This window comes from Rhodofomes roseus (genome assembly GCF_022264815.1).
Source record: "Rhodofomes roseus strain CIRM-BRFM 1785 chromosome Unknown C8Q71scaffold_12, whole genome shotgun sequence".
In the NCBI taxonomy this organism is placed as follows: domain Eukaryota; kingdom Fungi; phylum Basidiomycota; class Agaricomycetes; order Polyporales; family Fomitopsidaceae; genus Rhodofomes; species Rhodofomes roseus.
In genome coordinates, this window is record NW_025952968.1 from 443940 (window position 1) to 464545 (window position 20606).

General features: G+C 54.8%; 6 protein-coding genes across 6 annotated transcripts; 2 read left to right on the top strand and 4 right to left on the bottom strand.

The window, feature by feature from the left end:
* Window positions 1–657: 657 nt before the first annotated feature.
* Window positions 658–2182, top strand: C8Q71DRAFT_709593 (uncharacterized protein; the record flags this gene model as incomplete). The annotated part of the gene is made up of 7 exons (XM_047920692.1): window positions 658–768; window positions 822–937; window positions 992–1052; window positions 1108–1568; window positions 1628–1729; window positions 1783–1861; window positions 1916–2182. 7 exons carry the CDS (start codon window positions 658–660, stop codon window positions 2180–2182), a joined length of 1197 nt encoding a protein of 398 aa, XP_047778067.1.
* Window positions 2183–2438: 256 nt separating this feature from the next.
* C8Q71DRAFT_91524 (putative rRNA pseudouridine synthase) lies at window positions 2439–4514 on the bottom strand. The gene is made up of 5 exons (XM_047929194.1): window positions 4258–4514; window positions 3638–4209; window positions 3405–3587; window positions 3104–3354; window positions 2439–3042 (listed from the first exon to the last, which is right to left on the bottom strand). Exons 1-5 carry the CDS (start codon window positions 4473–4475, stop codon window positions 2710–2712), a joined length of 1557 nt encoding a protein of 518 aa, XP_047778068.1. The 5' UTR covers window positions 4476–4514; the 3' UTR covers window positions 2439–2709.
* A 201-nt stretch (window positions 4515–4715) lies between these two features.
* C8Q71DRAFT_763083 (ribosomal protein L22e) lies at window positions 4716–5427 on the top strand. Its single transcript, XM_047923974.1, has 4 exons — window positions 4716–4771; window positions 4851–5028; window positions 5085–5190; window positions 5242–5427. The coding sequence occupies exons 1-4, from the start codon at window positions 4769–4771 to the stop codon at window positions 5321–5323; spliced, it is 369 nt and encodes a 122-aa protein (XP_047778069.1). The 5' UTR covers window positions 4716–4768; the 3' UTR covers window positions 5324–5427.
* A 1-nt stretch (window position 5428) lies between these two features.
* C8Q71DRAFT_908122 (P-loop containing nucleoside triphosphate hydrolase protein) lies at window positions 5429–11050 on the bottom strand. Its single transcript, XM_047928982.1, has 20 exons — window positions 10664–11050; window positions 10498–10609; window positions 10291–10442; window positions 10193–10235; window positions 8935–10136; window positions 8731–8877; window positions 8579–8676; window positions 8214–8523; window positions 8070–8164; window positions 7849–8021; window positions 7380–7796; window positions 7247–7325; window positions 7053–7194; window positions 6827–6997; window positions 6551–6773; window positions 6383–6495; window positions 6293–6333; window positions 6176–6235; window positions 5870–6124; window positions 5429–5818 (listed from the first exon to the last, which is right to left on the bottom strand). Exons 1-20 carry the CDS (start codon window positions 10952–10954, stop codon window positions 5488–5490), a joined length of 4455 nt encoding a protein of 1484 aa, XP_047778070.1. The 5' UTR covers window positions 10955–11050; the 3' UTR covers window positions 5429–5487.
* Window positions 11051–11369: 319 nt separating this feature from the next.
* On the bottom strand, window positions 11370–17639 carry C8Q71DRAFT_822884 (SNF2 family N-terminal domain-containing protein). Its single transcript, XM_047926225.1, has 17 exons — window positions 17030–17639; window positions 16810–16979; window positions 16510–16752; window positions 15599–16459; window positions 15204–15543; window positions 15054–15155; window positions 14789–15001; window positions 14553–14734; window positions 14248–14502; window positions 14025–14193; window positions 13761–13969; window positions 13544–13705; window positions 13207–13489; window positions 13015–13153; window positions 12334–12963; window positions 12054–12285; window positions 11370–12005 (listed from the first exon to the last, which is right to left on the bottom strand). Exons 1-17 carry the CDS (start codon window positions 17274–17276, stop codon window positions 11613–11615), a joined length of 4830 nt encoding a protein of 1609 aa, XP_047778071.1. The 5' UTR covers window positions 17277–17639; the 3' UTR covers window positions 11370–11612.
* Window positions 17640–18052: 413 nt separating this feature from the next.
* On the bottom strand, window positions 18053–20538 carry C8Q71DRAFT_869537 (L-Aspartase-like protein; the record flags this gene model as incomplete). The annotated part of the gene is made up of 12 exons (XM_047928317.1): window positions 20157–20538; window positions 20018–20080; window positions 19871–19956; window positions 19660–19816; window positions 19522–19599; window positions 19357–19460; window positions 19156–19297; window positions 18970–19101; window positions 18547–18915; window positions 18429–18492; window positions 18249–18371; window positions 18053–18192 (listed from the first exon to the last, which is right to left on the bottom strand). Exons 1-12 carry the CDS (start codon window positions 20184–20186, stop codon window positions 18053–18055), a joined length of 1488 nt encoding a protein of 495 aa, XP_047778072.1. The 5' UTR covers window positions 20187–20538.
* Window positions 20539–20606: the final 68 nt, after the last annotated feature.

A 20606-nucleotide genomic window follows, 5' to 3' on the forward strand; every position in this document is an offset into this window, starting at 1 on the left:
TCAGAGGTGGTCTTCAAGAATCAATATTCAACATCGAACGACACGTTTCATCGAGTCTTGACACCGGGCGGGGGAGGCTGTGCCTCGACATTTGTACGCCTCTCACAAAGAGCTTCATTTACTCACTGCGACAGCGGGATCTGTCCTCTAAGAGTCCGCAATTTCGTACACGACCTGCCCGTCGGTGCACTGGACTCGGTGGTCTCGGGGACATAGCCTCCAACGGTGTTTTGCTCACCGTCCAATAGCATGCGTTACCACAGGGATTGTTACGAACACCGCAGGCCTTACGGCTGCTTCGAGTGCGCCCGGTGACCTAATTCGACGTGATGGTCGATCGCCGACCCGTGTCTCAGAGACAGGGGCGCGAGCGACAACCTAAACACAACCAATGGTACGTCTGGGTCACCCGCTATTAGCTTAAGCCCTAGCGCCATGGTTCCTTGGCAGTGGTTAGACCGCGAGACCGATGTGATTGTCTCAATAGACTCCCAATTTAAGCAGTGTTAGGCACGCGCCTTCCGTGGACGAGAGAACAAAAAGGTGAGGCCTCAATGCGGCATAGCCACCAACTGAGAAGTACAAAAGCCTCGAGAGACTGGGACTAAGTTCATACTCCTTGTTCTTTTCTTCTTCCCTGCGCTCACGACCCCCGTCATGATATCTATTCTTGCCGCTCTCGCCCTCGCGTCTGCTGTGTCTGCCGCTGTTCACGATGTCATCGTAGGCAGCGCGAACGCGGATCAGATTTACACCCCTAGCTTCCTTGTGAGTCCCTCCGACTCACGATTTACCACAACGGCTGCTAACAGCACTTCCAGTCTGCTTCAGTTGGGGACCAGATCACTTTCCAATTCAAACAAGCAAACCACACCGTGACTCAGTCTTCATTGAATGACCCATGCCATAAGATTAGCGGCGGTTTTGACTCCGGATTGTGAGCGTATTCCGATGAATGCTCTCCTGGCTCTCGCTTAACGACACTCGTTAGCATGTTTGTCCCCTCCAACCAGACGGACAACTTTCCGACCTACACGATCACCGTTAACGATGTACGTATCCTGAAACAATAGATGCTTTATACCCAGCTAATAAGTATCTATACAGACCAAGCCGATCTGGGTTTACTGCCGGCAGGCAGACGACACTCCCAAAAGCCACTGTGGCAACGGCATGGTGTTCGCCGTCAACCCAGGAGCGAACGGCACATCTAGCTCCTTCCCGAACTACCTCAATAACGCCCTCGCTGAAGGCGCGGCGTTCAAGTCTTCCGCCAGCCTGAGCGCGACTGCTACTTCGTCCTCTCTGTCCGGCTCCTGGACCACCGCCGCATATGGAAACGTGACGATCCCCGCCGCGCCGACAGTCTCGGTAGTGACGGAGACGATTACGGTCCAGGCGTCGTCTTGGGTGACCACGTACTCATCGTACCCAGGCTCGCCCGCCGCGACGCCTGTGTCGCTCCAGGGGACCACGCACAAGATTGTTGTCGGTGGCTCGAACGGACAGCTGACGTTCAGCCCCTCGAACATCACTGCTGAGCCGCGCGATACGGTTGTCTTCGAGTTGTACGTTCTGGGCAGCCTATCAACGAAGCGTCGATACTGATGACCTTTCCGCTGCTCAGCCACCAAAAGAATCACACCGCCACCCAGGCTTCCTTCCCTGATCCTTGCCGTCCATTGACCGATGCTAGCACTGGTCAGGTCGTCGCCATCGACTCTGGATTGTAAGTCAGCGAGATTCCAGAGCCGACTTTCCAACTGACCTTACGTCTTATAGCATGCCCGTCTCTGACAACGCGACCGAGTTCCCTACCTTCAATGTCACTGTCAACAACACCTCCCCGACCTGGTTCTACGTACGTCCCTCCTATCTACCCCTCACGCATCTGCTCACCCCTTTCCACGCACAGTGCAAGCAACACCTGCCGACCGGTGCCAGCCACTGCGGAATGGGCATGGTCTTCTCTGTCAACGCCGTCGCCGACAGCAACCGCAGCTTCGCCGCCTTCCAGCAGCTTGCTATGGATCTCAACGGCACAGGCTCCGCGTCGGCGTCTGGGTCTGGCACCGGTGCCAGCCCATCCAGCACGGGTGGCGCTAGCGGTGCCGACGTGCTTGTCGTCAACGCACTGCTTGGGCTTGGGTCTGTCGCTGCCCTCGTGACGTTCCTTCTGTGAGGGATTGGACGTTCCAATGAGTGTGATCACTGCGATGAGGCGGTTGTGTCATGGACTTGATGTCGGTTTCATTGAGTGCTATTAATGTTCGCCTCGTTAATGCGACATTGTTGGACGTCCATACCAACCATGTCTGGTTTCCTTGCTCTGTAGCATACACGTTCCCTTGCTGATTGTACCGTAGTTCACGGTCCCGCAAATCGTAAATTATTCGCTTAACGATCGTCCTACGTATCCATCGTGTTGGTCGCCAACAGCTCGCAAAACTGAGCCTGATATTGGGACTGTATTACCGTTCCGATTGACACGAGTATCACATATAATGCACGTCCGTTCCTGCATTCAGTTAGGGAACAAGACAGACGAGTAGAATCAATGCAAAGCAGCTAGGATACAGCGAGACTACGTGCAAGAAAGTATACGTATGAACACAAGACACGAAGGTCAGCGTCGCCTGTCACCGACGACGGCAAGAATTTTGCTACTACAGCCAACCTACACCGCAACAAGGGCGCGAGACACGAACACTATGACTCGCCGCCTATCGACTCCCTCGCCTTCCTCTCCTTCTTCAGCCGCTTACGCTCTCTCTTTGCCTCCTCGTCCTCGTCCTCGTCGCCTTGCTCCGCCGCCTCCTTCGCCTTCTTCTCCTTCTTGAGACGCTTCCGCTCCGCCTTGGCAGCAGCGTCCTCGTCGCCGTTCTCCTCTACGGCCATGGAGACGTCGCCATCTGCGTCAGGGATCTCGGACTTCCGCTTCCGCTTTTTCTCCTTCTCCTTGGCTGGGCTCGCCTCGGCGGCAGGCTCTGCAGCGGGAGTCTCTATATGAGCAGTAGTCGTCGACGGACCAGCGGTAGGCTCCTGCAACAAAAAACCAATGGTCAATGTCTCCGCCAGTCATTTGACGACAATGTGTACTAACCTCTCGCGAGTAGTCAACATAGTCCTTGCTCCATTCAGCCGGAGTGACGCCCGCAATCTTCTCGCCGTACTTTCCGAGCTTGCCATCCTTGACCATCTTCTTCTTTTCCAAAGCCTTCGGGCCAAGACCCCAGCGGCGCGGGTAGGTGTCTCGCTCCATGATACACCGCTTGACCTTCGCGACAACACCGTGGTCACATGTGGCCAGTTCAACGGTGGACATTTGTGCAATGGCAAGAGCGATGGCCTCACCTGAAACAAACCGTTAACACAACGTAAATTGACAAGACGTTATTATGTACCCTTGGTTGTCATGAGAACAACCTCCTCATTCAGTGCAATGTCAGCTTCGTAGCGGAGCAAACCAGGAATCATGAGCTTGGCGCCATAGCAGACGGCGTTCACAGCGCTATCCTTGACAACAATCCGCTTGTAGCCGACTAGTAGCGACTCAAGCGGGCGGATGACGCGGCGGAGATACGACTCTGCGGGATACGGGTGAGGAACTGGAAGACGTGTGTGTGATCATACGCACCATCTCGTGTGTTGTCGTATACCCATTGTGCGTCAAGTACGTCATGCATAGTGACCATGCTGTCGTTCTCGCTGAGCGCACCACTCCTCACTCTCCTGAGCTCTTGCATGTGCCCACCGACACCAAGGATCAGACCGAGATGCACACACAACGTCCGGATGTACGTGCCAGCCTCGCAAGAGACCCAGAAGACAGCGAGGTTCCGCTTCTCGTCAAACTCAAGAAGGTTCGACTCGTAGATCGTACGTATACGGAGCTGACGCTTAACGGCTGAGATGAGTGGTGGTCGTTGGAAGAGGGCACCAGTGAGGGTCTGGATGGCGCGAGGGAGGGCTGCAGGATTGGGGAGGCTCGAGTGGAGGCGGAGTACAGCGACATACTCCTTTCCTGCACCTTGTTGGGATTTGACCAGACGAGTAGCACGGTCGATGCAGACAATGAGACAGCCAGTGACCTTCGGGTCGAGCGTCCCACTGTGGCCAGTCTTCTCCACACGCAGGATCCGTCTCAGCCAAGCGACAACTTCATGAGAGGAGGGATTGGACGGCTTGTCCAAATTTATGACACCAGATCTGCATAAGCTCAGTTAGATGTTTAGGAGTAAAAGATATAGTACGCACTTGATATAAGTGGTGATGTCCCTCTTCAGCGGACTGCATCCGGAAGGGATGGGCGTGAAGTGTGCAGAGCGGACCAACAATTTGTCGTAGTTTTTAAGGAGGAGCGGCCATTGCGACGTGTCGAGTTGCGGGGCAGACGAGTCGGGCTTAAGTGCATAGTCGCCCTGGATCTGCGCAGAGGCGACCTGGTCGCGGGTGAGCTTGCTTGCGGAGGCCATGGTCGAGTGCAAGTCCAATGCAAGTCCAAACTTTTCGGCGTCGTTTGCGCGCTGCTCACGGGGATCACGATCCCGCGATCGAGATCTGCCCGCCCGGGGTGGCGTGGGTACGCATCTCCCATTTCCGGCTGGCATCGGATGTTGCCGACCGTGCGAAAGCTTCCCTGTTGACTGTACAGCACCATCCACGTGACAAGAGCGCGTACACAGACGCGGATTGTGAGCAGCAGTTCTCTAACGGCCTCCTCAAGACACCCTCTCCGTCCCCTATCCCTCCCGTCCGATCCGTCAAGATGGTTAGTCCCCAGTACTGCTTTGCTGAGTTATCTTCTCAGTAGGCTCATGCTGGGTTTTCCTTTCCTTCCTTCTCTTTAGCCGAAGGCCGCGTCCGGAAAGTCTGCTGCTGCTAAGCACAAGTTTGTCATCGACTACTCGAAGCCTGCGGGCGACGGTGTCTTCGATGGCGCGGCCTTCGAAAAGTACTTGCACGACCGCATCAAGGTCGACGGCAAGACCGGACAGCTCGGCGAGAACGTCAAGATCATCCGTGAAGGTACGTCCTTTTGCGCATTCGACTCTTGCCACCCTAATATGATTATCTCTGCGCAGGCGATGTGAAGCTCACTGTGACTTCGAGCATCCCTCTGTCGAAGCGGTACCTCAAGTACCTCACGAAGAAGTACCTCAAGAAGAACACCCTCCGCGACTGGATTCGGTGAGTGTAGATACCTGCCCACTTTTAGCTAGTACTGACGAGCGAATTCAGTGTCGTCGCAAACTCAAAAGACTCCTACCAGCTGCGTTTCTACAACATCCAGGGCGCTGCTGACGAGGAAGAGGAGGAGTAGACATGTACTTGTGTACTGCTGCTATACTACGCTTGTCATGATTGCTATGTTGTAAGCCGAGTCTCCATGCAATCTATGCTTTACGCCATTGCACAAATGAGACATGGAACGTCTTCACATAAATGCATGCATATTCATGTTGCATGGATGCAGTATGATAGCTACTACCGACTGTTGACTACGAGGGTTATGCTATCCAACTGTCTTCCCGGCTCCTCTGGTTTCACCTTCCCCAAGACCATCATGGCAAGGTCGTTCCACAGCAATTGACTTTCTGACAACGGCTTCGTTCGCATCTGGGTTGAGAGCAGCGAACTTAGTTGAGCCCTCAAGAGCTTGATGGCGACCCCAGTCTTGGGCGAGAAGCAGAACTTGATCTTCCGGTCGATGTACACACTGTTGGCGGCCAGCTTGAACTCGGTTTCTCCGCAAAGCAGAACCATTGCCAGTTCGTCTACGGGTCCCGTCTCCCATGCATAGAGCTTCTTCGATTGCCTAGGTCGCTAACATGAGCCATATGCTCACGGTGAATACAAGGGAGCTCACATCAATGTGAAGTAGCACAAGTGGTTGACCCCAAAGTCCGTCGCTCGCTTGCCGAAGTTGATCGAGGTTGGATGGAAGGAGGCCGCCTGATTGTTCGAGACGGCCTTCAGCGCGCCAGTGGAAGGATCAATTGACAAGATCTTTGGGTACAGGCCGGCAGCGAGAGCAGCGTTCAAGAGGTGCGCGTTTCCGCTGCATGCATCCATGTCTGGAGGCACGGTGACGAATCGGGTTCGGTTCCGACTGTATCGCGCTCTGTATCTGGAGTCAGATAGGTCCGACTCGGGAAGAGTGAGCAGTGCTCACCTGCTCAATTCGCGTACGAACGCGCTGTCCACTTGGAGGAACGACGAGTCAACGAGGTACCTGATAGAGTGAAAATTCGACAATGTCGTAGTGGAGAGAACTCGAAACGGCACTTGCCCAAGGTACTGCTGCCGGATCTCTTCAATCTGTTGCAGATTCTGGCCAGAAGATCAGTACGCGACATAACTCTCAACACGATGTACTTACCTGGTAGCTCAAGAAGCTCTCCTTGCAGAACTTCCGCGCTTGCGCTTGGCCATTCGCGGATGCACGCCGCCAGCTTGCGAAGGCGTTGTGGATAGTCAGGAAGTCCGAGTTCTCTGATCGATAATCAGCCCCTCCGTGTACTGTCACAGAACATCCTTTGCAACTAACCGATGCGGAAAGACATCTTGGCGCGATCGGCAGCCTGTTCCATGCCCATCGGCGTGATGAACGGAGACTTCGCGTTGAGAGTGGCTGCAATGGTGAGTGCAGGGTCCAGACAGCGGAACAGCGCGGCGATGAGCAGGAATTTCCCGAGATGGACGTCGGTGGGTAGCTTGCTCAGCAAGCGACCCATCGGCGTGATCTCTTCCAAGGGAGTCATTGCTCGGACCTGCAGGTGTGTTGTATTAGATCCTTGAAGGACTAGAGTATGTGCGTGCGTACCTCGACCAAGACTGAGACAGCCCGCTGGATGTTCACGGGCAGTGGCGGGTCTAACGCACGCGACAGCACGTCTTCGATTGTCGTCCCAAGCTTGACCTTCATGATCTTGATACGCAACGCAAGATCGCTAAGGCTCAAGCGCATCATCTCTGGGTCAGGATGAGGCGCCAGCTAGGGGATCACCATTAGGCGCAAAGGTACATCGTGAGGCAACCAGATGGCTCACCTTCTTCTCATGACGGTACTTCGTGAAAAGATGGAAGCAGAGCCCCGCTTGAACACGCCCAGCGCGACCACGCCTCTGGGCAGCATTGCTCTTCGCGATGAACGTCTCTACGAGCCTACTGATCTGGCGCTTCTCGTCGAACCTGGGCAGGAGTCAAATAAGGAACCTTGGGCCTCCTTCATGAGAACACGAACCTCATCTCGCGGTGCTTTCCCGTGTCGATGACACACGTAATGTCCGGGATCGTGATACCAGTCTCGGCAATGTTCGTCGCTACAAGGGATTGTGAGCAAGCGTCGACATGGAAAGCACTCTATGGGGACAAACCTATGACAATCTTACGTATACCAGGAGGAGGGATGTCGAACACTGCTCCTTGCTGTTCGCTTGAAATCGTGGAATGCAACGGATAGATCCTAAACCGATCCTCAGAACTAAAAGCATCGTGCTCCATCAAGAGGTCATTGAGTCGTCGAATCTCGCCCATTCCGGGCATGAAGATCAACACCGCTGACGAGTACGCCGCATAGGCAGGGTCTTCAAGGCATATGCGTTCCAGCAGTCGGATGATGAGATCGAAGGGTACAAGACGTTCGTCAAGAAGGTTGATCGTGTTGGCGGTCAGGGTTGAGTAGCGCTTCTCGAGCTTGACCTTCTCCTGTGTGTCATCGTCGTCGTCGTCTGCAGGAATAGCGTCCTCGGACCATTCGTTACGCGCTTTACTTCGCGAGAACTTGTCATAACCTGAGGTGATTCAGTTCGCATTTCAGCAAGGATTGTCAGGTACGCAACGAACCTCGGCGAGCGTATGGCGAGTTCTCGGTGACCTTCCATTTAGTCAGTTCCACGGCATCTTCCAAGTAACGGACGTCGACTGGGAAAGTCCGTCCAGGCACGTAGAGCACAGGAGTACCGGCGAAGTAGTTCGAGATCTTCTCAGCTTCCACGGTGGCAGACATGAGGACGACTCTACATGCTACGTGAGTCAGTGCTCGACACGACAAGTAAACGACCTACTTGAGATCGGGGCGATCGAGAAGCAAGGACTTGAGGACGATGAGCAGGAAATCGGACTCTATGGTGCGTTCATGGACCTCGTCGATGATGATGTGCTGGTAGAAGCGTTCAGTACGGAGAGCGTTCATGGTGGAACGCGCTTACAGTGATCTCGTCGAAAGCCGCTCCTTGACCTCCTGGGCCAGATCCACCCTCCAGCATTCGCAGTGCGATACCATTGGTGACGTATGCCAACCGCGTCTTGTTCGTGATATTGCTCTCCAAACGAATCGAATACCCGACTATGGATCCCGCTGTGCCCACTGCACCAGCAGGCTCTCCCAATTCTCGTGACACGCGCTGCGCCAGCGATATCGCAGAGATCCGGCGGGGCTCAGTGCAAAGGATCTTGCAGTGCTTGCCTTTTGAGAGATGTTCCTCCAAAATAAAGGAGGGCAGCTGAGTAGACTTGCCGCTGGAGGCGAATGTGTCAGATCTGCGCTAATCAGTCGAATGGTCTAGGGACGTACCATCCGGTCTCGCCGCTCAGGACTAGGATTTGAGACGTCTCGAGGGCAGCGATGATGTCGTCGCGATAATGTGCTATCGGAAGCTGCTCTCGTTGTCGCTGCGAGAAATACAGTGAGTGACCTTCAAATCCGCATCAAAATGCAGAGCGTACAAGCATTTCTTGGTACGCTGGACTCGATTGGCGTGCTTGGAAGCTGGCTATTATCTGCTCTGGATCTACTTCGCTCCCGTGTTTGTAGCTCCGGCTTCCGTGGCGCTGCTTCAAGTCGCTTGTAGGCTTTGCGCTCTTCTCGATGTTCTGGACAACATGGGTGAGCCCGAAGTGAGACGGAACTCTTCGCTCAAGACAACGCACCTCCCGTTCGGTCTTCAGCTTCGGTTCGAGTATCGATCTCAGCTTGGCCCATATATCGCGGTTGGTAGCGTTGTCTTGCTCGAGTCTACGCTTCTCGAGTTCGTCCCAGAGATCACGGTGGATAGCAGGCAGCAGTCTGAACGCCGTTTGACTATTTGTACCAGCCGTGGCCCCTAGTGCGAATCCCTCTGACTGCTGGAAGGCGAGCGCATGCAGAGCGACAGTCGAGATGTACTGCTCTGCCTGCGACATGTCGTGGCATGCTATATCGTCCATGGACCAGGTATCCGTCTTCCCACCACTCCATCGAATATCAGTTTTGGCTCTCTTGACTCGACTCGTTCCTGAGATGTCGGTATACGTGATCACGGCAAATCTGTCAACCTTGTGCACTCTCTCTGCTAGGACAGACTTCGGAGTGCGCCCGGACCAGTGTTTCGGGAGTGCCATATCTCGAACGTTCACAGTCGTGCCGCTCTGTGTGACTTCCGTCGTCGGCATTTCGTCCAATAGCTCGAACATGCCGCCGGTCGACTCTTCATCGTCGAAGATGTCCGCTTTTGTGGCGTCTGCAGTACTGGGAGACAGCGCTTGAACGGGTTTGAACTTCCGAGGTGTCGTAGGCGTCGTAGGCATCAATGGAGTAAGCGGGGCTGCCGTTGCACTTCCACGCAACTTTGACTGTAGCATACGAGCATCGGCCCTCTCGCGCTCGATGCGGTATTGGCTTTCTGCATCAACCTCATCGAAGAGGTAATCCTTCTTGACCTCCTCTAGGCGTCGTTGCAAATGCTGGAGGAAGGATGCATCGCGTGTCTCGCCTGGTTGCCGATGGGTAGTCAACTCTGATATTTGCATCTTGAGCTGTACGAATGCGGCGTTTGGATCGTCTGTTGGGGACCAGCTCGCAGAGCTACTCGAGCTGCGATGACCATTCTTCGAAGTCGGCGTCACATTCCCTGACTCTGTAACCTGCGTGTTGTCCTGGGAGGGGTAAGGCGAAGACAGGCCACTTGGTACGAACACAGGTGCATTGGCGTCGAGACGGCCTGGAAATCCCGCTCTAATCGGGGACGAAGGTACGGACGTTGTCGGAGTGACAGGGCGGCTGCGGGAAGGCAACGAATGCTGTGTTGTCCGGGGAGTGGAAGGGACACTGATTGCCTTGGAGCTTGATGCTTCGGTACCACCAACCTGGGCGTCTGTAGTATCGTACAATCAGTTCTGTCCAATGGACAGAATGAGGTCATGAGCATACCACTGTCTACTTGCAGCTCCTCATCCGTGCAGTGCAGGTGTAACTGTGAGTGCATTTCAATGCGACTGGAACCATGCATTACAGCGGGTTGAACATACCCAATCGAATGCCTCGTCCACATCGACACCGTTGATCGATCGCAAGCATTCTTCAACTGTTCCTTCGGAAAACCCGAGTCGTCTGAGGACCCCGTACGTTACAGCCAGACGAGCCAGTGCTTTCTCTGCTGGTTCGTCTACCGTAGGTTCGTCTGTCGAATGGTCAGCATCACGGTCTGTTCAGCGTGATCAACATGTGTTTCTTACGTTCACGGCCCTCCTCGGAATCCATCGTCAAGTTCAGCACGCGTTGTACTAAGCTGGAGTCGAACTCCAGAGGAGTCATAGTCTCAGCAAACCGCCTCTCCTGCTCAATAGCCTGCATATGACACGAATGAGAAACAGAGCGTGTAGAACTTAGTTACACACCCACCTTGATGGTTCTGACGATGTCCTTCTCTGTCTTATCCTGCAACTTGTCAACGAATCCTTGAAGACCGGGATCTACATCTTGCTCGGATTGTCCTGGCGCACTGTCGGCTGACTTCGAAACATCTCCCGATGACGATGATGCCTCTCCTTGTACCTCTATATCCTTGAGATCCGCCGATGAACTGTTATCTTCGCTGGCATCCACCGCAGGAACTACTTTCTTTGGCATAGAGGTAGTCGCGAAACCCCTCGCCACCGGCTTGAGCTGCGTTTTCTTCTTTTTGGTCCCCATGACGGGGTGTTATAGACACTCTACTTCCTTCTTAGTTCAGCAGCCTCCCGTCGACCTCTCTTGAATGATAGTTTGACGTGTAGTAGTACGAGGCGACTGGGCGAAGTAACGTGAGGATCTGGAGGAGTTGTGGTAGTTTATCGCCACCCAGGTGATTGCGACAAAAACGGGTAGTATCTGTAATGGATACAGTGCATAAGGTGAGAGCTGGACCACTTCATGAAGTGAGTCGTCCCGACGCAATCGACAGGGCAGTGGTGGCTTGGAACGATCTCACAGGATCTCAAGTCCGTAGGAAAACCAGCGGCCACTGCCGACATCTCGATCCGGCGTCTCGTTGGTCGCAAACGTGGACACACACATGGCGGTCAGAAAGTCACCAGGAACACCACCATAACACAGTGCTTCTGGTCGCTTGGCTGGAACAGCGGGTATATGTTCATGCTACGGCTGCATAGAGTACATACGCATACAGGAGCACATTATCAGAGCAAAACGAGTAAACTATCACTTCATGGAGTACTGCCAAACGCTCAAAATACATACGACGTCCTTACAGGCCTCTAAGTGTCCAGTACAGCGGTGAGCAAAATACATAACGAGAGACACAATAACGCTAGAAAAGAGTGGAGGTTGCTTGAGTCCCAGAGCACGAGGACTACGAATTGCCATCAGCCATTGCCATTGCCGCTTTCCCCCTTCCGCGTCCGCGGCCTGGCTTGCGACCGCGAGGTGCACCAGTTCCGCCACCCCGCTTCCTACCACGACCCGAGGTCGGGACTGGTGTCCCGGAATCGTCATCAACGCCATCGCCAGTGTTACCAGCCTGCCCCGAAGCGGGTTGCCCGAAGAACTCGTCGCCCTCGTCGTTCCACAAGTCTCTGCCTGCATCCGCCTGCGCGGTGTCGGCGCGCTTCTTCCCCTTGCTCTTCGTGGACGGCTCGGTGGACTCGAGATTCGCCAGTTGATCCTCCGTCAGAAGGAGTTGTACGATCTCACTGGGCTTCGTGACATCGGTGAAAGTCTTGTTCCCGACGACAATATCTTGCACCTGTACTTACTGTCAGTATGGCAAAATACGACAGACGATCAAACATACATCTTTCTTCACGCGTGCAAGCTGGACGATGCGCTCGTCGATCGTACCCTTAGTGATGAGACGATAAACGGTGACCTGGCGCGTCTGCCCAAGACGATGTGCACGATCCATCGCTTGAGCATCATTGGACGGATTCCAATCGTGATCGTAGAATACGACCGTGTCGGCAGCAGTCAGGTTGATACCAAGACCTCCAGCGCGCGTACTGAGAAGGAAGACAAAAATGTCGGGCCTTGAACGATATTAGCACGGAAACTCCGATAATCTAGGTTCGAAGTACCTTGTTTGCCACTCCATGACCATATCTCGACGGTCCTCCAGTTTCGACGAACCGTCAAGGCGCAGATACTTGTACTGGCGATAGATGAGGTACTCTTCCATGAGGTCCATCATACGCGTCATCTGGAAGTATACCAGGACACGATGGTCTCCCGCCTTCAACTCATGGAGCAGCGCGTCGAGGCGAGCGAGCTTCGCCGAGTCATAGATGAGTCGCTTGGCTTCTGGCACCTGCATGGTCGACATAGGTAGCTCGTCTGGCGGTGAACTTCCAATGAGACCAGACACATGGACGCCAGAGAACCGTCGCTGATATTGTGCGCAAGCCTCCTGGGACTCCCGCATACTCGGAGGTAGACCATACAGTGCCAGCGAGTCGACTGGGGCTTCGCGCAGCGTGGCTTGACGTTCAACAAAGTTGCGATGGGCACAGTAGATGGATATGGGGGGCGCCACAGCTGGAGGGGTGAACCACTTCAGATCCCGGCGAGAGAGGCAAGAAGATTGCCATGCGGCGGAGGAGATTGAGCGGAAAGCCGTCAAGCCAAGATCATCTACCGTCTTGATGGCGGGTACCCGAGAAGGCAGGCGGAAGGGTCCAGCAGCCACGTTTGCAACGAAAGCGTCGTCCCTGGTGACAGATCAGCTAGGTAACCATCGTGACAGTATTGAAAACACCAACGTTGCATACGTATCGTCGTCGAGCCTCGTGCGCTCCCTCTGAGATGCACGTAGCAACGTTTCGAAGACGTGGGAGGTGTACACACTATGTACTTCACTAGGCGACACATCAAGGAATTTCAGGAAAGAGAAGGCTGCATCTGGGGCAAGACGAAGTGAGCAAAGATATCGAAATGAGTACAGCAGTACAAACTTTCTTGGGAGGACCGATACACCCAGTCCGTTGACCAGATGTTCATCAACCTCGCGACCCTACGCGTGTCGCCCACGGCAGGTGCATCCTCTCTCGGTACGTCCAGTAGCCCACCGTCTTCGTATAACAGCTTAGGTATCGAATACTCGATCGGATTGCGGGTTGAATAAGCCAACTGAACGAAGTCGCCTTCTCGGTTGAGAGGTCCAGACTTGCCGAAATCAGAGAAGGAGAAGGGCGCGACAACGTCTGCTCTCTCGAACAATTCTGGATGATTGCAAACCTGGAAGAAGACGGCGTAAGTCAAGGACCATATTGAAACTTAATATGACAGTACCTTTCGGAACTGCATGACGAGGTTCATCAGTGACCTCGCGGAATCCGCGTCGCCGATGTTTGCAGCCTTCTCCAGCAAGTCCGCCACAGAGACGTTGGCCAGCAGGCCCTTGTACAGAGCACGTTGCCGAGCACTGAGGTCAACGTAGATGTCCTTCTCAATCTGTGGCAACACATGCGTCAGCTCGAGTGATGAGAATGATGCATCCAAGACTTGCCTTGTCACTGAGCTCGTTCTGCACATGTCGCTTGACACGACGCAACATGAACGGCTTGAGGATCATATGCAGCCTCCGCAGCTGGTGCTCGTTCAACTTGCTACCCTTGTTCTCCGCGGCATTCTCAATATCCTTAGAGAACCACTCGTTGAACTCGTCGTGCGAATCGAATAAGCTCGGCATGATGAAATGCAGCAATGCCCAAAGTTCTATGAGATCCAACACGTAAGTTCAGCGGACTGATTCAACTCGCCGAATCCTCACCTTGCATGGAGTTTTGGATAGGAGTACCAGTGAGCAAGAGACGGTTTCGACACTGGAAACCGAGCAGCGTCTTCCAACGAGCACTAGACGAGTTCTTGATGTTCTGCGCTTCATCAAGGATCATGTATTGCCATTTTACTCGTTGGAAGTACTGTTGATCTTGAGTCACCTATGAGCCAGTGAGTACGTGTTATTCACAGTCGACACTGTGTTGTGGACGTACCAACTGGTAGCTCGTGATCAGAACGTGGAAAGGAGCGTCCTCGTCATAGCTGATCTCTTTCTTGTTCCAGAACTTGCGGAGCGTGGCGCGGTCCTTGACATTGCCCCAATACGGGAGAGCCTTCAGCTTGGGCACGAAACGACTGATCTCCTGCTGCCAGTTGTGCAGTGTGGACGCAGGGGAGACGACGAGGAAAGGTCCCCAGATATCGTGGGCCTCAGCCAGGTAGGCGAGCAATGAGATAGATTGAACAGTCTGGAATATTCGTTAGCAGCGCTTGACGAGATGCGTCACAATCTCCTCACCTTGCCCAGACCCATCTCGTCTGCAAGGATACCATTGATACCCTGCTCATACAATGTGGCGAGCCAGTTGAGACCCTTCAGCTGGTATTCCTTGAGAGTAGCCATGAGCATCTTCGGCTGCTGTATGGTGAGCTCCCCAGTCAACGATGTAGGGTTCTGGAAGTTCAGCTCATCCGAGTCCACTGTCAAATGGTAAGTCCCGTGCTACTGGGAAACGAGTGAACCAGCAGGCTTACAATCTACGAGAGGTGTCGTGGCCGGCCCGGAACCAGTGCCCTCAACATCCTCGTCGGCACGTATGTGAGCTTGTCGCTTCGCGAGTTTCAGTGCCTCATTCGTCTTGCGCTCCAGAGCAGCCTGCGTGTCGAAGTCCTGCGCTTTTCGTTTGGCAAGTGCGATGGCAACCTGAGCGTTATTTCGAGCATGTCTATGCATGTTGGTATTGTCCTCTGGAGATGTCACATGAGCACGGGTGAGTCCACAGTCAGCCAGTGTGCCCACCGTCGTCAAAGTCTATGTCCTGCAGCGTCGTAGGATCCACGTCTACAAGGTCGGCACCCGCGGGAGCAGCCGCAAGGCCGGTTTCGCCTTCAAGCTCGGCAGCTACACAAAGGTCAAAAATGTCACGCAAAAAACTGACGTGACGCTTACTCTTCAGCTTGCTGCCCACGAAGTGACTGTAGAGCTCAGTCTGACTGATCAAGAACTCGAGTTTCCTGGCCTGTCTGGTGGCTTCGCGCTTCTCTTCCTCAACCCTGGCGCGATCAAGTGCCTCTCGCTGTTCACGCCTACGGACGTCCCTCTCTTCCTTCTCGTTCTTCTTCCAGAAGACAAGCATCTCGCGCATGAGCCGCTTGCCTTTCGCTTGCGTATCCTTGAGTGCCTTGCCGGCCTTCACATATGGCTTACGAGCATGCATTGATGCATGCGTGGCGAGTCGCTTAGAGATGTTCTGTCTCGATGCATAGCCTTGCGCGTGGAACTTGTACACCTGGGATGACAGCATCAGCAAGTGAGTCCCGCACCGATAAGACGAAAATGCACACCTTCGGAATATCGCGTCTCGCGATGTTGGTCCAGACCTTTCGCTGTGCATCCTCCAGGTTCCTCACGCGCTTCATCATCACAGTATCGTCTACCTTCTTCGCCTTCTTCAGAGCAGGTATAGGCTCATCAAGTTCATAGACAGTCGCGGAAATCGAGGTAAGAGCAGGCGAAGCCGGCCGAGAAGCTGAAGGCGTAATGTCGCCAGCGACGGAAGCAGTCGCTGAGCCGGCCCCTCCGATTCCCAGCAACTCCTGCGTCTGAGGTGGTAATGTGTCGTACTTCTTCCTCGGGCCCAGCTTCTTGCGCTGCTTCGGTGTGGTGGAAACACTGTCCACGCTGTCTTCCCTCTGAATCTGCTTGCCCTTCCCCTTGCCTTTTGCGGACGCGACCAGCTTGTGGGCTGGCGAAGCATGGGGACCAGCCGCCCTGTTGACGTGTTCACTCTCATCCGGAGTGTCTCTAGCATCCTCGGCAATCTTCCGCTTCTTGTGAGCGGGCATGGTCTTCGAGATCGGAATATCAAGCTCGCTTTCGCTGTCTGAGACGGAGTAGACCGGCTGTCGTTTCCCCGTCTCTTTCTCCTTGCCTTTGCCCTTGTGCCTACCAGATACCGAGGCATCATCCAGACCCCGCGAAAAGTCATCTTGACCGGATCGAATCGGTCGGCCGGTATGGTCCATGTGCACAAACTCGGGCATATCATAGCCATCCGCAGGGCGTAGAGATGGCGAGGCTGGGCGGAGGAGCTCTTCGACCATCGGAGGGGGAGGTGGCGGAGGTGGTGGTGGAGGTGGAGGTATACGTGCGATACGCTGCCTATAGGCATGGGACATATGATAGGCCGTGATGCTGTCGCGTTCCTGCCGCGAGTTGAGTACGCGAGCTAGCCACAACCTTCTAGAGCACTTACGATTATCCATCGAGAGAACCAGGCATCCACTTGCTTCTGCCTCTTGTGAGTCTCCATGACATAGTTCCCAAGCTCGCCTCTCCATATCTCCTCGCAGTCTTCCAAGTCTGACGATGGTTGCCGTGCCTCCTCCTCGTTCACGAAAGAGATTTCTTGGATGAGAGGCTCCGTGTCCATCTCGGAGGCGGGTGTGTGATTGCGCATCTGCTGCTGCCGAACGCGCGTCGAACTGCGCCGCAATGCCTGTAATACGCTCATGATATCAATGCACGCAAGACGGTGAAGAAGTTTGCCACGCACCCGTTTCTGACCAGGCGGGTGGTAATCGTCGTCGTCATCCTCCGGCTGCTTGCGCTTGCGCCTGTTGCCGCCATCGGCATAGCCATCCTTGAACTCGCTTGCATTGTACTGGCCTCCATTAGAGAGCGTCGGAGATGCCGTCCGCTCGTCTTCGCGCCCGTAGTAGTTACCTGAGAACACGCATGAGAGGTAAACGCGGAGGCCGAATAACGATATCTACCATATGCGACGGGCTGGACGGCTTGGAACGCGTACTCGCGTACCGGGGGTTGCTGATCGACCTCGTGCGGGGACCGCGAATGCGCGTATTCACGCAAGTCCGAATGCGAGGATTCGGTTCTGGAAGGAGGCGAAGGCCTCATGAGGGCTGGGTCAATGGCGGAGGTCGGCACAGGCGTATGGGCAGCCGGGGCGGAGACATGGACCGGGGGCGCCGGATCGTCATTGAGGATGTGCTTGAGAGACATGGCGCGGGGTATACGGAGGAGTGGCGGTCAGCAATGATTTTATATGAGCAGAGCCGCAAGGAGTCGGACACAGTTCTGAACGTGGCGGGGTAGCTGGCGCCCGGGAACGACAAAACGACGATACGGTGGCAGTGATCCTCCAGGGAACAAATAGGTGCGCCTACTAGCCCAATACGCAGCCGCGAAGCGTTGCAGAACGGCAGAGGCGGCGGCGGCGGCGGCGGGGGCGGCGAGGAGGGGGTCAGAGGCGGTGGAGGGAGAAGAGAGGGGAAGTGATGGGTGGTCGGGGCTTTACACGACGGCTGAGCCGCAAAATGGCCAGCATGCCTGGTCTCATTGGATTTGGTGCCCGATACAAATATGTCAACTCCCCTTTTGGTCATCACGATCCTCCCCCGACCTTCTGTCCACTCGTCACACCGTGACACTTCCCCTTTCGGCCGCTGCAGCCCCCGCCCCGCCGCCTCCCCGACGCGGTTCGAATCTCCTTGCTCTGCATCGTCGATGTCCGGCCGACATATATTCGCCCATCGTACGCACCGTCCTCGGGCGGTCGTTGCTTATAATAGAGCGTTGCTATCATCCTGTCAGCGATACGCATTGTATGCTCTGACACGTCTGACGCGGCGAGGTCCGTACTTATGTCCACGCCACATCGTTTAGCAAGATTTGTTCTCAGCATATGATAGATCCCTCAAGAACACGACGATGAAGACAACCGCGCAAGTATAGACACAAATCAATGTAAGCTACTGTAATCAAGGCATCTACTGTTTCTACGGCTCGTCGGGGCCCAACATGAGCTCCGGACGGACTTTCTGGTCAAACTCCTCCGGGGTCAAGAGGCCAAGCGCAACGGTGGCTTCCTTGAGCGTCGTGCCCTCCTTGTGAGCCTTCTTGGCACACTTCGCAACGTCTGCGTAACATGTAAGCGATCAGGTGGGTGCATACAAGGACTAGAGAACAACTGACTATCGTAGCCGAGGTGGCTGTTCAAGATGGTAGCCAGCATGAGGGACTCGTTCAAAAGGGTGTTAATGCGCTTCTCGTTCGCTACGATGCCGACCACGCAGTTCTTCGTGAATGACCTCGAGCCTGCCATGAGGCGAATGATGAGCAATTAGCTTCGAGCAATGGAAGACGTCGGCATACCGTCTGACAGCAAACGGATGCTCTGAAGCACGTTCTTGATGATGACAGGCTTGAACACGTTGAGCTGCAGAATACAGTCAGCGATCTGAATAGGGAATGAACTGCACTGTCTGCTAACCTCAAACTGGCCGCTAGCACCCGCAACGCTGACCGTAGTCTGGTTACCCATCACCTGAGCAGCAACCATGGTCAAAGCCTCGCACTGCGTGGGGTTGACCTTGCCCGGCATGATACTGCTACCAGGCTCGTTCTCCGGCAGACTGAGCTCACCCAGACCGCAGCGAGGGCCGGAGCCGAGGTACCGGATGTCGTTGGCAATCTTCATGAACGAACATGCAATGACGTTGAGAGCACCATGCGCCTCGACGAGAGCGTCGTGGGATGCGAGGGCCTCGAACTTGTTCGGTGCGGTCTCGAAGCGGAGGCCGGTGATCTTGGAGATCTCAGTAGCGACCTTCACATCGAAGCCCTTCTTCGTGTTCAGGCCCTATCGACAGCGTACATGAAAAGCTTGTCAAGGTCAGTAGTAATGGCGACGTACAGTGCCGACAGCAGTACCTCCCTGAGCAAGGTAGCTCAGGCGAGGAAGGACAGCCTTCACACGCTCGATGCCGTTGGTGACCTGCTGGACATAGCCACTGAACTCTTGTCCGAGAGTCAAGGGAGTTGCATCCTGTAGATAGATTACTTAATTGACCGCAAGATTACACGGCAGCAAAACCCGAACCTGCAAGTGCGTACGACCAATCTTGATGATGTGGTCGAACGCCTTTGCCTTTGCATCGAGAGCATCTCGGAGCTCAGTCAGTGCAGGGATGAGTGACTGGCTGATCTCCACGACAGCTGCGATGTGCATTGCAGTTGGGAAGCTAAACGGCGATCTTCGGTGAGACGCGGGTCCCACGGAAACATAGGGGATTGTGCATACGTGTCGTTACTGCTCTGGCTCATGTTCACATGGTCGTTGGGGTGCACAGGCTTCTTCGTGCCCAGCTCACCACCAAGGATCTCAATAGCACGGTTTGAGATGACCTATCGTGGGGAGTTGGCCATGACCATAGTATCACCCGATTCTGAGACTTGCCTCGTTCACGTTCATGTTACTCTGGGTGCCGCTGCCAGTCTGGAACACGACCAGAGGGAAGTGGTCGATGAGCTTGCCCGAGATGACCTGGGCACAATGTGTTGAGTACGAACAATTCGACTGCATATGCGTGCAAGCCATACGGACCTCATCAGCAGCCTGCTGGATCGCCTGGCCAACCTTGGGATCCAAGCCATACGTCGTATTGACAATCGCAGATGCCTTCTTTAGCACACCAAATGCCTTAATGAGCGGGGGTGGTAACCGCTCAGTAGGACCGCCAATGTCGAAGTTCTGGAGGGAGCTACGCAGAATGCATGAGGCACCACGGTCGCACTTCGGCGTATGGTAGACATACCGTTGTGTTTGGGCACCCCAGTACCGATCCGCAGGGACCTGAAGCTCGCCGAAGGTGTCGCGCTCAATACGGTGCTTCTGGTCGGTCTACAAGCAACGCGGTGGTTATCAAGACACGGACGGCCATAAGACGTATAAATCCAATCACCATGATGATTGCGGACGTAGAGAAGTATCTTGGGATCCGAGCGGGTATACGCTGGGTCCTCAGCTACGGTAGCCCGAAGGAAGTGGTGACATCACATGAGCACACATCGATTCGGACGCATCGTGAAATTCGCGCTCACGAGCTGGTGTGTGCGGGTGATCCGGAGCATGTCTGGTGATTTCGCTGAGCACGAAAGAAGGGGAACCACCAGGGCTTCGAGCAATGAGTTTAAGAAAGTGAGCAGAGGGCTGGCAATGGCCGACACGTCCCCGAGGAGGCGAGAGAGCTGCGGCAGAAATGCGGTTGTTCCCGGCTAACGCCCGATTTCTTCCGTCGGCCGTGCTGCTCGACGTTGTCATCGCTCAGGCTACATACTCTGTAGCCGTCCTGCACCGTCTGCTGCCATCTGGCCGCTGGAGAGGAGTATTCCAGCGCCTTCTGTGTACCGCCCGCACACGAGCGCGCATCGGCGTCGGGATGGAGCCCGACACGTCCGCCAGTACATTAAAACACGCGCTCTGTGGGCCCGGTCAGTATACGGTCACGCGCTAGAAGACCGCGAATAGAGCGGAATTCACGTGAAGGCGGC